At 35.4% G+C, this 15,062-nt stretch overlaps 1 protein-coding gene across 4 annotated transcripts in view; it reads right to left on the bottom strand.

The window, feature by feature from the left end:
• The window catches only part of LOC125678306 (rab GTPase-activating protein 1-like), a 59,063-nt gene that overhangs the window by 22,915 nt on the left and 21,086 nt on the right, over nt 1–15,062 (bottom strand). The window contains exons 1-5 of one of the 4 annotated variants that reach the window (XM_056155424.1): nt 13,784–13,984; nt 13,350–13,606; nt 11,019–11,085; nt 10,786–10,888; nt 9,378–9,544 (exon numbers count right to left, since the gene is read on the bottom strand). The exons of the other annotated variants lie outside the window; for them this stretch is intronic. Of the exons in view, the coding sequence (XP_056011399.1) occupies nt 9,378–9,544; nt 10,786–10,888; nt 11,019–11,085; nt 13,350–13,606; nt 13,784–13,873 (684 nt within the window). The 5' untranslated portion in view covers nt 13,874–13,984. Of the gene's footprint in view, nt 1–9,377; nt 9,545–10,785; nt 10,889–11,018; nt 11,086–13,349; nt 13,607–13,783; nt 13,985–15,062 lie in introns of those variants that run through there. 4 annotated transcript variants of the gene reach the window in all.

Below are 15,062 nucleotides of genomic sequence, written 5' to 3' on the forward strand. Positions count from 1 at the left end.
TTACAGCAGAGTTTACTGAGAATTACTTAGTCTTCTGTACCTGATGGAGGCATGGCTTTTTACTCCTTGTGACTTATCAACAGACCAGAATAATTGCACACTGATACAATATGCAGGCTTATCTATTCCCTATACACACAGTGTTGACACAGCTAACAGGTGTTCTAACATCTTTAACAAGTCCACATTTCCTCCTAGAAATCTCCACAGTCTTGTTGAACTGCCCTTACTACTGCTGTCAATGTTGTTTTTATTTATATTTGTACGAAATATTAGACGAGCTAAATACAGGATGACATGGTGCATTATACTAAAAGAATTCAAAATAGATACCTTCAGAAGATAGAATCGAGTTTTAATGGAGTACCTGTACATTTCTACACTATCACAGTGACGCACACTACCTACATATCCTGAAAACTAACAGTCTGTGAGCAGGTGCTACAAGGATCACAAGACCAAACTTCTAATTATAATTAGCTCTGCAGGTGAAGGCTGCTCCTAATTACAATAACCTTGGCTGTCAAACACAATGACTCACCTGTGCCATTGACAGTGTATATGGCTGTTCTTATTAAGATGGATAATCAATATAAAAAAAACCTCATCAGGACCTTATGGTGCACTTAATCCCAATACATAAGGCAAAACACTAGTTTTGCAAAAATACTGCAAGCTTGAATTAGAAGTCACTAATCATGTAAAAAGATGCAAAATAAGGCTAAATCTGAATTGGCACTGCCAAGTAGTAAAATTGAGATGATTATTCTTTTATGATTTTCCTATGAAACAAAAATATTGCAAGTAAATCATCAATGTTTAGGAATACAAAATAAGGAGTAAAAAATTATCAATATGTTGGCTAGTTATCATAAATTATTACTAGATATCCAAAATACAAGATATGGTTAAATCATTATCAAACTTAAAATACCTTCGTTCCTACAATTAAGCACACAATTATGGACTGTAATAGGTATTTACATAACACAGTAGATATATTTTTAGAAATTATTTGGAGTATACAGTATACTTCCAGCATGACATGATAATCATTATATATATAAAATCTGATTATCTAACAGCAATTAAAGCAAAAAATCAAAATGTGTATACATGTGATCAACTCTGAATTCAGTATACAGAGAAACAAATTCATGAAATGGACTCCTGAAATGTACTAATCACTTTTATATGTAAAAGTTATCATAAACCAAATTCATGCTATAAAAAGAGCAAACCAATACAGTATAATGAGAATTTTAAAATTAAACAAACTCCAATTTTACCTTTGGCATTCTGATTCCACAATTCTTACAACGAAAAAGAATTTTCAATTCAGATGCGTTTAATGTACATGTCTAATAGAGAACGCATGAAGCACATACATGTATATCAAGCAATTAATTTCCAAATTTACAAAGATATTCAGTGACTGCATGAGAATAAATGTTTTATAGTGCTATACATGACACACAACATCAAAGTTATACGAATTTCATCACTTGTACATGAATTTCTATAATATATATACTTAGAGTTTGTCATTTATACGTGTTTCTTAAGTTTTTAATTTTTTTCAGCAAAATTAATTCATTTCATGCCTAAAACTACTTTACATGTGTTTTAAATGAAACGTACAGTTTGTGTAGTTTTTGAGTTTGAAAGCGATGAAATTCAAATCTTGCGATATGCATATTTTCTTTGATATTTTCCGTGCCATTATCTGTGACGTCATGTGCGACCTCGAGCGAGAAGATTTGAAAACAGTTATTAGCCATTTCATAAACAGATTGGATTTAATGGACAAAAAAGCCAATTATCACATTAATGGCTTGTAAATAACGTTGCATTAGGATGTTTTGTGCTGTTTAAGGGTATACTAGCTGTCAGTAGAAAGGATTTAGGCCAAGTTTTTTTCAATCTTCGAAGGAAGGTATGAGAGAAAAGACGTGGATATTTTTTTGTCGGCACAAAGACTTTGCCATAAGAATTTGTCCCTCTACTTTTACAAAAAAACATTTAGGACAGAGATGTAGATAAAATGCGAGAAAATGGTTCTATCGAAGCTAAGCGCTGTTACATGTAGGCCTACAGCATATGCATTCCGTTCTGGTCTTCAAATTCAATACACACTCGCACCAACTGACCTTCACCTTGTAATATCATATAGGCATAACTTGTGCTTCCAGTTCCTACCAACTGGTAGATTTACAAAAAATTTAAAGATAAACAAGAGGCCCATGGGCCACATCGCTCACCTTAGTCACCTTGGTCCATATCAGAAGATTTTCCATATCTATTTGCATGTAAAACTGTAGTCCCTATTATGGCCCCAAACCTACCCCTGGAGGCTATGGTTTTTGCAAACTTGAATCTACACTATGTCAGAAAGCTTTCATGTAAATGTGAACTTCTTTGGCCCAATAGTTCTTGAGAAGAAGATTTTTAAAGATTTTCCCTATATATTTGTATGTAAAACTTTGATCCCCTATTGTGGCCCCATCCTACCCCAGGGGGCCATGATTTTAACAAACCTGAATCTGCACTACATCAGAAAGCTTTCATATAAATCTCAGCTTTTCTGGCTTAGTGGTTCTGGGAAGAAGATTTTTAAAGATTTTTCCTATATATTTGTATGTAAAACTTCGACCCCCTATTGTGGCCCCATCTGACCCCCGGGGGCCATGATCTTAACAATTTAGAATCTGCACTATATCAGGAAGATTTCATATAAATCTCAGCTTTTCTGGCTCAGTGGTTCTTGAGAAGAAGATATTAAAAGATTTTTCCTATAAATTTGTATGTAAAACTTTGATGCCCCCCTTGAGGCCCCATCCAATCTCCGGAGTCCATGATTTTAACAAACTTGAATCTGCACTATATCAACAACAACAACAACAAAAAAACGGGAAGAAAAAACAAACAAACAAAAAAAACTTTGACCCCCTATTGTGGCCCCATCCGATCTCCGGGGGCCATGATTTTAACAATTTAGAATCTGTACTATATCAGGAAGCTTTCATATAAATCTCAGCTTTTCTGGCTCAGTGGTTCTTGGGAAGAAGATTTTCCCTATATATTTGTATGTAAAACTTTGATCCCCTATTGTGGCCCCATCCAACCCCCGGGGGCCATGATTTGAACAAACTTGAATCTGCATTATGTCAGGAAGCTTTCATGTAAATCTCAGCTTTTCTGGCTTAGTGGTTCTTGAGAAGAAGATTTTTAAAGTTTTTCCCTATATATTTGTGTGCAAAACTTTGATCCCCCCTTGGGGCCCCATCCCATCCTATCCCCAGGTGCCATGATTTGAACAAACTTGAATCTGCACTATGTCAGGAAGCTTTCATGTAAAAATCAGCTTTTCTGACTCAGTGGTTCTTGAGAAGAAGATTTTTAAAGATTTTTCCTATATATTTGTATGTAAAACTTTGATCCCCTATTGTGGCCCCATCCAACCCCCGGGGCCCATGATTTGAACAAACTTGAATCTGCATTATGTCAGGAAGCTTTCATGTAAATCTCAGCTTTTCTGGCTTAGTGGTTCTTGAGAAGAAGATTTTTAAAGTTTTTCCCTATATATTTGTATGTAAAACTTTGATCCCCCCTTGTGGCCCCATCCTACCACCGGGGGCCATGATTTGAACAAACTTGAATCTGCAATATGTCAGGAAGCTTTCAGGTAAATTTCAGCTCTTCTGGCCCAGTGGTTCTGGAGAAGAAGATTTTTAAATGACCCCACCCTATTTTTGCATTTTTGTGATTATCTCCCCTTTGAAAGGGACATGGCCCTTCATTTGAACAAACTTGAAAGCCCTTCACCCAAGGATGCTTTAGGCCAAGTTAGGTTGAAATTGGCCCAGTGGTTCTGGAGAAGAAGTCGAAAATGTGAAAAGTTTACGGACAGACAGACGGACACCGGACAAAATGTGATCAGAATAGCTCACTTGAACCTTCGGTTCAGGTGAGCTAAAAATGATTAAACTTTCAACTACAAATAATGAAATATTTTATTTTCCAACTTTTAATGGAATTATATAATGCTTCCATTTTTTTTTTTAACGAATTCGCAAAATTACATGCCATGCTCCTATACTTCCTGTGTAGATTGAAAAAAATAATGGTAGATAAAATTGTTTGATTAAAACAAAGTATTGTGATTTCCACTATAAATTTGATCATTTTCATTTAATCTTTTTTTTCCTCTTCGAAATGCATCCATGACAGTAGGCCTAGTCAATGATATATCGTTATCATAATTTGCCTAATCCAAAAAATAAATTTAATAATAATTGCAATAAACAACGCTAATTACAGGTGTTTAAAGGAATAACTTTACCTTTATTTAAATAGAAGTGTTTAGACAGCGACCCCATGTAAACATAAAAATTTACTCGCAATTGCATATTTCATACTCGCTTTCCTCGCTACATTTGGGTCGCTATTTGTATACACTGGTGGCTAAAACATTTAAGATTCGGGAAATTTGTCACCATCAAAATAAATGTTACCCACAGTGAATAAATTAAGCCCCTAAAACCTGAGTTTTTAAAAATATTGTACACTAAGTTGATCAACGAAGGTTGCATATGACGTCACTGTACCACGCAACTACCTAACTAATCAACTAGACTTTTTGAAATCGGGGCTTCTAGATTTAAGTCTGCATTGTGGTTAATTATCACAATATTTTAGCGAACGAACTATTAGAATTAAATACTATAAGCATAAGGAAGACAAAATGCATATAATTTTGTATACTTTGAAAACATGAGATGTTCTTTAAGACAATCACCTGACACATTTATGCAGAGATAGTATTTGTTCCACATGTTTTTGAAATAAATGTATAAAAACAGAAAAGTCGGAAAACTTTTACTAGTTAGCTGATTGAAATCATTTCATTCAAAGTTTGTCTAACTCCAAAAGACTTTGATTTCAACTGAACAGCATCACAGCTGAATACTATAACATCATGCCAAAACTTGCATGCACATCACAAAATGTACACATGGAACTCCACCTTTGAAAGCAAAATGAATAACAAGAGGCCCATGGGCCACATTGTTCACCTGAGTTACCTTGACCAATATTTAAATATTTTCCCTATATATATTCGCTTTCATGTAAATGTAAACTTTTCTGGCCCAGTGGTTCTTGAGAAAAGGATTTTTTAAAGATTTTCCCTATGTAATTGTATGTAAAACTTTGATCCCCTATTGTAGCCCCAACCTACCCCTGGGGGCCATGACTTTTACAAACTTAAACTGAACTATGTCAAGGAGCTTTCATACAGTACACGACACAAGTTTTATACACCCCACCATGGAAAGACCACAGAGATACACCATGTCCTCCTGTTCCACAGTGTGTGTTATTTGCGAATACACACAGCTTCTAGGAGCTTTTTTCTGGAGATGTGAAAATGTGCCACAGGCCACAAAATCAAGATAAGGGTGGAATTTTAAGAAAAGAAAAATATGTCAATATTTCCCCCCCTGATACTTATATTCTTTTTCAGCATTTTGAGCCAATTCCAACGATACCAAACACTATATATTATGTTTTTTGAGAAAACCTGATTTTGAAATTTTTTCTTTTAGTCTTCTTTCTTCATTAAAATATTCTTAAATTCTATGTTTAAATAATGAGTACTTGCAGGCAATTCCTGTTTTGAATGCGAATTAGTATATTCAGTAAATGAAAAGCATACATGTACAACATGTAATAGGGATATTTAATAATTACCAATGTGATCTCTCTCTCTCTCTCTCTCTGACAAATGCGCTTTTTAACATAATTACTTCCATCATATTGTGTTAATATGCATCTTGACAAATATAATTTGATCCAATATAGAAATTTGAGCATTGTCGATGATTAACAAATTGGAATTAATTTATTACATAATTAATAGAAGCAAAAATACAAACCATCGAATGATTTGTTTTTAAAATCCCGAGTTAATTACATTTGACCGAGACTTATGTTTAATGTACTTTGATAGAGGTTTTCATAAAAAAAAAATGTTCATCGGGAGTGTCTGGATAATGCAATGATTTTTGTATAATAAGTATAAACCATGCAAATTCCTAGGGTCTTTGTCACTGTATAACTAAATTAGGGTTAGCTAGTTTGGGTTTTGACTTCTTATGAAAAGTGTGAAATATATTGGGTCTGATCAATATCAGATCTAGTCTATGATCCAGGTATCTTGCTGACCCAATATATTTCACACTTTCTGCAAGTGCTTATTATAAGCACTTCTGTTGATTTCAAATACACGGATTAGCTGACCCCCATTGTTCTACTGAGGTGAAAACCCCTTCGAATTTGCATGGGATGTACAAGTTATACTCAGGTCATTGTTATAGTCATACATCATAGTACCACTAAGCTGACAAACATTGTTTTTTATTTTAAATAAGTTATTGAATGACGAAGTACGACCAAACTGCAGATTGAACTTTATAGAGCCCCGTGCTAACATTACTTATATTTTTCAATGTATCAGAAGGGGTATGTTGCCGGTTAAGTTGTGTAAAATTCTTGACAACCAATAAAATAGGTAAACGGAAAAAAAGTCACAGGAAAAAAAGACACAATATGTATAAAGAGTGCCTATGACCACACCTAGGAAAAAAAGTCACAATTTGTTTTATTCAAAATTTTTGATTGTTTTTGCCTATACCAAGGAAAAAAGTCACAATATTTATAAAGAGTGACTTTGACCATACATAGGAAAATAGTCACAATTTGGGTAGGAAAAAAAGTCACAATATTTATAAAGAGTGGTTTTCTTTGTAAATTGATGCCATTTTGTCTACTTATACAGGAAATACACTGTCTAGAAAAGGGAAAAGGTGCCTTGTGAAGCCACTAATTAATCTCAACAGTCCCTGTCAGCAACACACATAAAACTTGTGTCGTGTACTGTATAAATGTAAATTTTTCTGGTCCAGTGGTTCTTGAAATTTTTTTTTCAAGATTTTCCCTTTCTATGTATATGTAAAACTTTGATCCCCTATTGTGGACCCACCCTATCCCATGGGGCCTTGATGTGGACCCACCCTATCCCATGGGGCCTTGATGTTTACAAAATTGAGTCTGAACAATGTCAGGGAGCTTTCATGTAAATATAAAACTTTTCTGGCCTAGTGGTTCTTAGAAGATTTTTCCTATATATTCGCATGTAAAACGTTGATCCCCTGTTGTGGCCACACCCTACCACAGGGAGCATGATTTTGGGGGGGGGGGGGGGGGGGGGGGGGGTGTCATGATATGATTAAACTTTAACTTACTTTATACCAGGAAGATTTCATGTAAATGTTAACTTTTCTGGCCCAGTGGTTCTTGGGAAGTAGACATTTGAATGTAAAAGTTTGATCCCCAATTGTGGCCACACCCTACCACCGGGGAGCATGATTTTAACAAACTTGAATCCCCACTATGTCAAGAAGCTTTCATGTAAATTTCAGCTTTTCTAGCCAAGTGGTTCTTGAGAAGATTTTTTAATGACCCCACCCTATTTTGCATTTTTATGATTATTTCCCCTTTGAAGGGGGGTAAGGTCCTTCATTTGAACAAACTTGAATCCCCTTCACCTAAGGATGCTTTTGGCCAAATTTGGTTGAAATTGGCCAAGTGGTTCTGGAGAAGAAGTTGAAAATGAAAAGTTTACAGACAAACAGATAGACAGACAATGGGAGGTTATAAAACTTTTACCGTACTCATACTCAAACTCAGCCATGTTTGTTTTGAGTACAACTCTGAGCAAGCTCCCAGCATACTCGAAAAATCTTGAGCATGTACTCAATTTAAGAATGAGAATAATTCTATAAAAGTTTTATAGCCTTACTTTTGAGTATGATTTAGAACACAGAGTTTGGGTTTGAGTATGAAAATGTTCTCAAAAAAGTTTTATAACCTCCAGGCTTAGGTGAACTAAAAAGCATGAAATGACTATAATGTTAATGCATGTTGTTCAAGAGATTGTTTCTGTAAATCATTCAATCTGTTTAATTTGTTTTGAAAGAACACTAGTTACTTATAGATTTCTACATTAAAGACAGGGCTTAATTGACCCGTTTTGATACAGGGTCTTGTACCATTTCAATTGAGAATTTTACGTCAAAAGACTGCAATTTTTGAACAAGCACTTAGACAAAAATAATGCATTGCAGGTTAAAGAAAAACAAAATCAATCATTTATTGATTTGATTACGGTTTAACAATTCATAATGAGCATTGGCATGATGATACAATGTTTCACTTTTCACTTTTCTTTTCAGAAACATACTTGGAACATTCTTGTATCATTATGATTTACTTTCCATTTGCAACATCATGATTAAATGTTTCTTTGTCAAGAAGGAGCGTGTGGTGTTTACAGATTTCATTTGGATAAGGTAATTGCAGCCTTTATACACGGTACATGTACTAAACAAAATGTTTCAGATTTTACATAACAACACAGATATTACTCTTACTACAAGCAGATATCTGGGGAAAATTTCCAATATTTAGAGAGATTCAATGGGATTGTGTCCATTTACCAGACCTGCATGCAAGGGATATCAATGGGATTGTGTCCATTTACCAGACCTGCATGCAAGGGATATCAATGGGATTGTGTCCATTTAGCAGACCTGCATGCAAGGGATATCAATGGGATTGTGTCCATTTGCCAGACCTGCATGCAACAGATATCAATGGGATTGTGTCCATTTAGCAGACCTGCATGCAAGGGATATCAATGGGATTGTGTCCATTTAGCAGACCTGCATGCAAGAGATATCAATGGGATTGTGTCCATTTAGCAGACCTGCATGCAAGGGATATCAAGTCCTGTTTTTAACATGTTTCACTGTTCAAATTTCAAAGAAAAGACATTAATCAATTTTCTCACAGTGAACTTCAAATACACACAGCCTACTGACCATGGCACACAGTTGTCTACTTATGAGTTTTAACTTGCTATAGAATTGATTTTGGTGGAGTTTCTGGGAGTACTTACGAGTTTTAACTTGACATAGAATTGTTCTTGGTGTACTTACGAGTTTTAACTTGACATAGAATTGTTCTTGGTGGGGTTTCTGGGTGTACTTACGAGTTTTAATTTGACATAGAATTGTTCTTGGTGGGGTTTCTGGGTGTACTTACGAGTTTTAACTTGACATAGAATTGTTCTTGGTGTGGCTTCTGGGTGTACTTACGAGTTTTAACTTGACATAGAATTGTTCTTGGTGGGGTTTCTGGGTGTACTTACGAGTTTTAACTTGACATAAAATTGTTCTTGGTGGGATTTCTGGGAGTACTTACGAGTTTTAACTTGACATAGCATTGTTCTTGGTGGGGTTTCTTGGTGTACTTACGAGTTTTAACTTGACATAGAATTGTTCTTGGTGGGGTTTCTTGGAGAAGTACCAGAAGCGTTCATTGTGAGGGAAGATTTTGGCCTTTGTTTCTATGGCAAACCTAACTGGTTCCTGAATCCCACAGATGACCAAATCCACCGCCACGGTTAAGAACACACGGGTGTCTGGAACAAATTTACAACTATTCAGTGATCTATGAAGTACACGAAACGACGTACAAGCATAAACAAAAGAAACAACCTTATCTTTCAGGGGCCAGTTTCACAAAAGTATCTTATGATAAATATCTGTCTTAAGACCAAAATTTGTCCTAAGATCCCTTCATTTTATTTCACAAAACTGTTATATCTTAATATGATAACCATAAGATTGTAAGAAATCTTAACACATCAAGAGATGTGTCCTAAGTCAATTCTCAAAATGGTGGAGACCTATCATTTGATCAGGAAAAGGAACTTCATACTGAGGGAATTCGGGACATAAATAATCCTATATGGAGGAGATAAACACCATTAACTAGTTAACTGTGATAGGTGACCTCTGAACTGTGTTATGAACTTAATATTTGTTAGAACATCCCACAAAAAGATACATTCATTTATTGTTCGTAAACACAAAGCAGAGGTAAATTAAAAACTTCTATAATCAGAATTTCACGTTTATTCTTTAAACATCTAGAGGTTTATATGAAAATATTCAATCCTATAATCAGAATTTCACTTTTATTCTTTAAACATCTAGAGGTTTATATGAAAATATTCAATCCTATAATCAGAATTTCACTTTTATTATTTAAACATCTTGGCGTTTATTTGAAAATATTTAATCCTATAATCAAAATTTCATTTATTCTTTATACATCTAGTCGTTTATATAAAAAATATTCAATACTTTCATTTTGTGTTACAATTTCTGTAATCAAATGGTAATACAAGTGGAGTGTAAAAATCTTCCAATACACAATAATGTGTAAAATAACATAATTTAGAAAAGAAGTTCAATATATTAAATGTTATGAATATATTAAATCATTATAAATGACTAAAATTGTAATATTTCAACTTCCTTTTTAGTTTATATACTCTAATCTTTTATCTAGCATTTGAACTCTTCACCCATGCAGTTAAAAGATAACAAGAGAAACATGGTATTTTACAACGTAACAAGTATTATAGCATCGTATCTTGAGATAGTTTTGTGATATCTTCTGATTGTCAGAACTCTTATGACCTATCTTAAGATCTTTAAAAGATTATTGAAACCCGGTCCAGACTGTTACTGTAAAAATTTGCTTCAATTTTACTCTAACATAATTTAATTTTACTTATAACACGCAATTTGATTGGCTTCTTTAATGTATCAAATTTCCAATAACATGCTCTAGCAGTATTTGATCAATGCTTACCTTTAGGTGTCTCGGTGTTAAGGACCTTGAAGCACTCTTCAGAAATGTCCCAGTTTCCTGAGATGAAATAAGTTCTCCCATCACTCGAATAACCCATGGAATTCTACGGGGGGGAAATTGGTTTGACCATTAAACACTAACATTTGATTTTTTTTAATGTGGTATTAGCAGCAAATGAAATACAAATATATAAGTCTACATTACTTAGTGTGAAGATCTCTATTTTTACATACCATCTCTATGAGGTGCATGTCTCCATCTTTGATATTACGGCCAGGTGACAAAAGTAATCCAAAACACCTGTCAGGTAAAAAGGAAAAAATACACCCCATTCTGAATTTGGTAAATCTTTTTAAATGCTGTGATTGCTGGTCAAACGAAAGCTCTAATCGAGACAATTTAAAATAGAGATGACCTCTTCTAAAAAAAGAAGCCCATGAACCACATCGCTCACCTGAGTCACCTTGGCCCATATCTGAAGGCTTTCCATATATATATTTGCATGTAAAACCTTAGTCCCTATTGTAGCCCCAACCTACCCCTGGAGGCCATGATTTTTACAAACTTGAATCTGCATTATGTCAGAAAGCTCTCATGTAAATGTGAACTTCTTTGGTCCAATGGTTCTTGAGAAGAAGAATTTTAAAGATTTTACCTATATATTTGTACGTAAAACTTTCATCTCCTATTGTGACCCCAACATACCCCCAGGGGCCATACTTTGAACAAACTTGAATCGGCACTATGTCAGGAAGCTTTCGTGTAAATCTCAGTTTTTCTGGCTCCGTGGTTCTTGAGAAGAAGATATTAAAAGATTTTTCCTATATATTTGTATGTAAAACTTTGATCCCCTATTGTGGCCCCATCACACCCCCGGGGGCCATGATTTCAACACACTTGAATCTGCATTATATGAAGAAGCTTTCATGTAAATCTCAGCTTTTCTGGCTCAGTGGTTCTTGAGAAGGTTTTTAAAGATTTTCCCTATATTTGTATGTAAAACTTTGATCCCCCCTTGTGGCCCCATCATACCCCCAAGGGCCATGATTTTAACAAACTTGAATCTGCACTATGTCAGAAAGCTTTCATCTACTATATATCAGCTTTTCTGGCTCAGTGGTTCTTGAGAAGAAGATTTTTAAAGATTTTCCCTATATATTTGTATGTAAAACTTTGATCCCCTATTGTGGCCCCATCATACCCCCGGGGGCCATGATTTGAACGAACTTGAATCTGCATTATGTCAGGAAGCTTTTATGTAAATCTCAGCTTTTCTGGCTTAGTGGTTCTTGAAAAAAAGATTTTTAAAGATTTTTCCTATATATTTGTATGTAAAACTTCGATCCCCTATTGTGGCCCAATCATACCCCAGGGGACCATGACTTGAACAAACTTGAATCTGCACTATATCAGGAAGCTTTCATGTAAATGTCAGCTTTTCTGGCTCAGTGGTTCTTGAAAAGAAGATTTTAAAAGATTTTTCCTATATATTTGTATGTAAAACTTTGATCCCCTATTGTGGCCCCGTCCAACCCCTGGGGGCCATGATTTGAACAAACTTGAATCTGCACTATTTCGGGAAGCTTTCATGTAAATTTCAGCTTTTCTGGACCAGTGTTTCTTGAGAAGAAGATTTTTAAATGACCCACCCATTTTCGCATTTTTGTGATTATCTCCCCTTTGAAAGGGAAATGGCCCTTTATTTGAACAAACTTGAATCTGCACTATGTCAGAAAGCTTTCATGTAAAAATCAGCTTTTCTGGCTCAGTGGTTCTTGAGAAGAAGATTTTTAAAGTTTTTCCCTATATATTTGTATGTAAAACTTTGATCCCCCCTTGTGGCCCCATCCTACCACCGGGGGCCATGATTTGAACAACCTTGAATCTGCAATATGTCAGGAAGCTTTCATCTAAATTTCAGCTCTTCTGGCTGAGTGGTTCTGGAGAAGAAGATTTTTAAATGACCCCACCCTATTTTTGCATTTTTGTGATTATCTCCCCTTTGAAAGGGACATGGCCCTTCATTTGAACAAACTTGAAAGCCCTTTACCCAAGGATGCTTTTGGCCATGTTTGGTTGAAATTGGCCCTGTGGTTCTGGAGAAGAAGTCGAAAATGTGAAAAGTTTAACAGACAGACGGACGGACAGACAGACAGACGGACGACGGTCAAAAAGCGATCAGAAAAGCTCACTTGAGCTTTCAGCTCAGGTGAGCTAAAAAGTTTACAGACGGACAGACAGACAGACGACAAACAACTGGCGATCAGAAAAGCTCACTTGAGCTTTCAGCTCAGGTGAGCTAAAAAGTTCCACAAATCTATATTGAAGATCACTCCGGACTATGTCACCATTTTATACAACTCAACCCCTTCCTTAGATTGCTGAGTGTTAATAGATTAATGGGGAATCTAACAGAGGATTAGGTAACCTTTTGTTGTTTTATTCAATTTTGGAAAGTAATCAACACATCTCCAATCCAATTTACCTTTCCTGAAAATGTAAACAAGTCGTCAGCTTGTACAAACATTTATTGCATCTTACTGTATCTATGGTATGAATTTTACCTTTCAATTCGAAGTTCTTTATTTCCCGTCTGAGTCACAGAAATCACAATTTTTTTGTCATAGTCACATCGGAATTTAAACATGTTTTTGTCTTTAGGACAAGTGCTGTAGCTCCCCTTTCCATCATCCTCCTTGAACTCCAAATTAACACTGAACACAGCTGTTACTTCAGCTTCACTTATGCTGGATGCTGATCGTACCGAAGTCTTCGGTAAACGTCGGAAACTTGTTGCAAATGAGTACAATATTTTAGCAACCTGTGAATAAAGATGTTTTCTATTACTCTGAACTAGTTTGTTATATACAATTACTAATTTCTTAGTTTCTATTTAGTTTCTATAAAAATCTTCAGAAAAAATTCATTTCACCAACAGAAGAATGGAAACAAGAGTCCAATGTGAGAGTTGCCTTTTCATAGAGTGAAAATAACTCACAGCTTCATGCAGTTCACATCTGAAAACATGGCACTGGAATATTGCAGAATCCGGAGAGTCCCCATGACTACACGTAAATGCAAAGCACATTTTCTCCTCGCTGTCTGAGGGTCCCCTGGCACAGAACAGGATACGGTGGATTTTGTAGCAGGCTATGTCCGTGTCTGTGCCGGGATCTACCAATCTGCAAACAGCATCAAACTACTGAGTTATTACGATAGGTAAAAAACTAACTACTCAACTAAATGAAGTTAAACAAACATGTGTATCTATACCTTTAATGTTCACATTATTTGAAATTCATGACACTCACTTACACCCCCACCCACCCCTATAGGTAATTAATATCTTTCAAATCTTAAAGCTTGGTGTCTAATTCTATAACAGTAAAATACACTTATAACTAAGCGCTGAGGACAAACAATTCTGATTCTTTAGAAATATATTTCAATATATTCGTTTAGTTCATAATACAGTCTAATATAGCAGCAATAATGTAGCCCTCTATGATTTTGAGGGGGGGGGGGGGGGGGGGGGTGGAGAGGGCCAAAAACGTCAGAATAAAAAAATCGGATAGGGCTACTAGAGTTGGGTACCGCAGAAAATAAATGTACCGCGGTATGACGTGGTATTTGCAAAATACCGCAGTACATACCACGGTATACCGCAGATTTAATCTTTTAATTTTATGATTCAATTTTAGTGGATTTTAGTTGTGATTTATTTGTATATAATGAACAGTTATTAGTTTATTGATTGTAAATTGCATTTAATTTATTCAAATATAAATAATAAGGAAAATGTCTTATCTAAATCTATTTTGAAACCAGTTAACAGAACAAAAGTCTAATCCAAACATTAAAGTAAGCATATAATATTTGTACATACAATATAGCAGTCTCTCTGTATCATGACTACAATCGACTGTGACTGGACTACTGGCTGGAATGACTATCAAAATAACTAATAGGGGGAAACTTGTGGAATTTATTTGACACAATCTCAAAGTCTAGAAGTTCTTAGACTTAGAGTCGCGAATGACGAGAACTTCTACCTGTAGGAGACGCCTGTCCAGAGACATGGTGCAGCAACGAACGTGTTCTTTGACCACAATTCCTACATTTTTGCACCTCAAACCTATTAACTCGGCGTTCAGAATCGGCAAAGAATTTGTACTCGCGTGAAGAACGGTGGTTTCGAATGCACAAGTCTGCATCTGCCAATTTTATATTTTTTTACTCGGGGTTTGCCCGATAGACGGAAATGGTATTTGACCCGC

This window comes from Ostrea edulis, chromosome 2 (genome assembly GCF_947568905.1).
Source record: "Ostrea edulis chromosome 2, xbOstEdul1.1, whole genome shotgun sequence".
Lineage (NCBI taxonomy): Eukaryota > Metazoa > Mollusca > Bivalvia > Ostreida > Ostreidae > Ostrea > Ostrea edulis.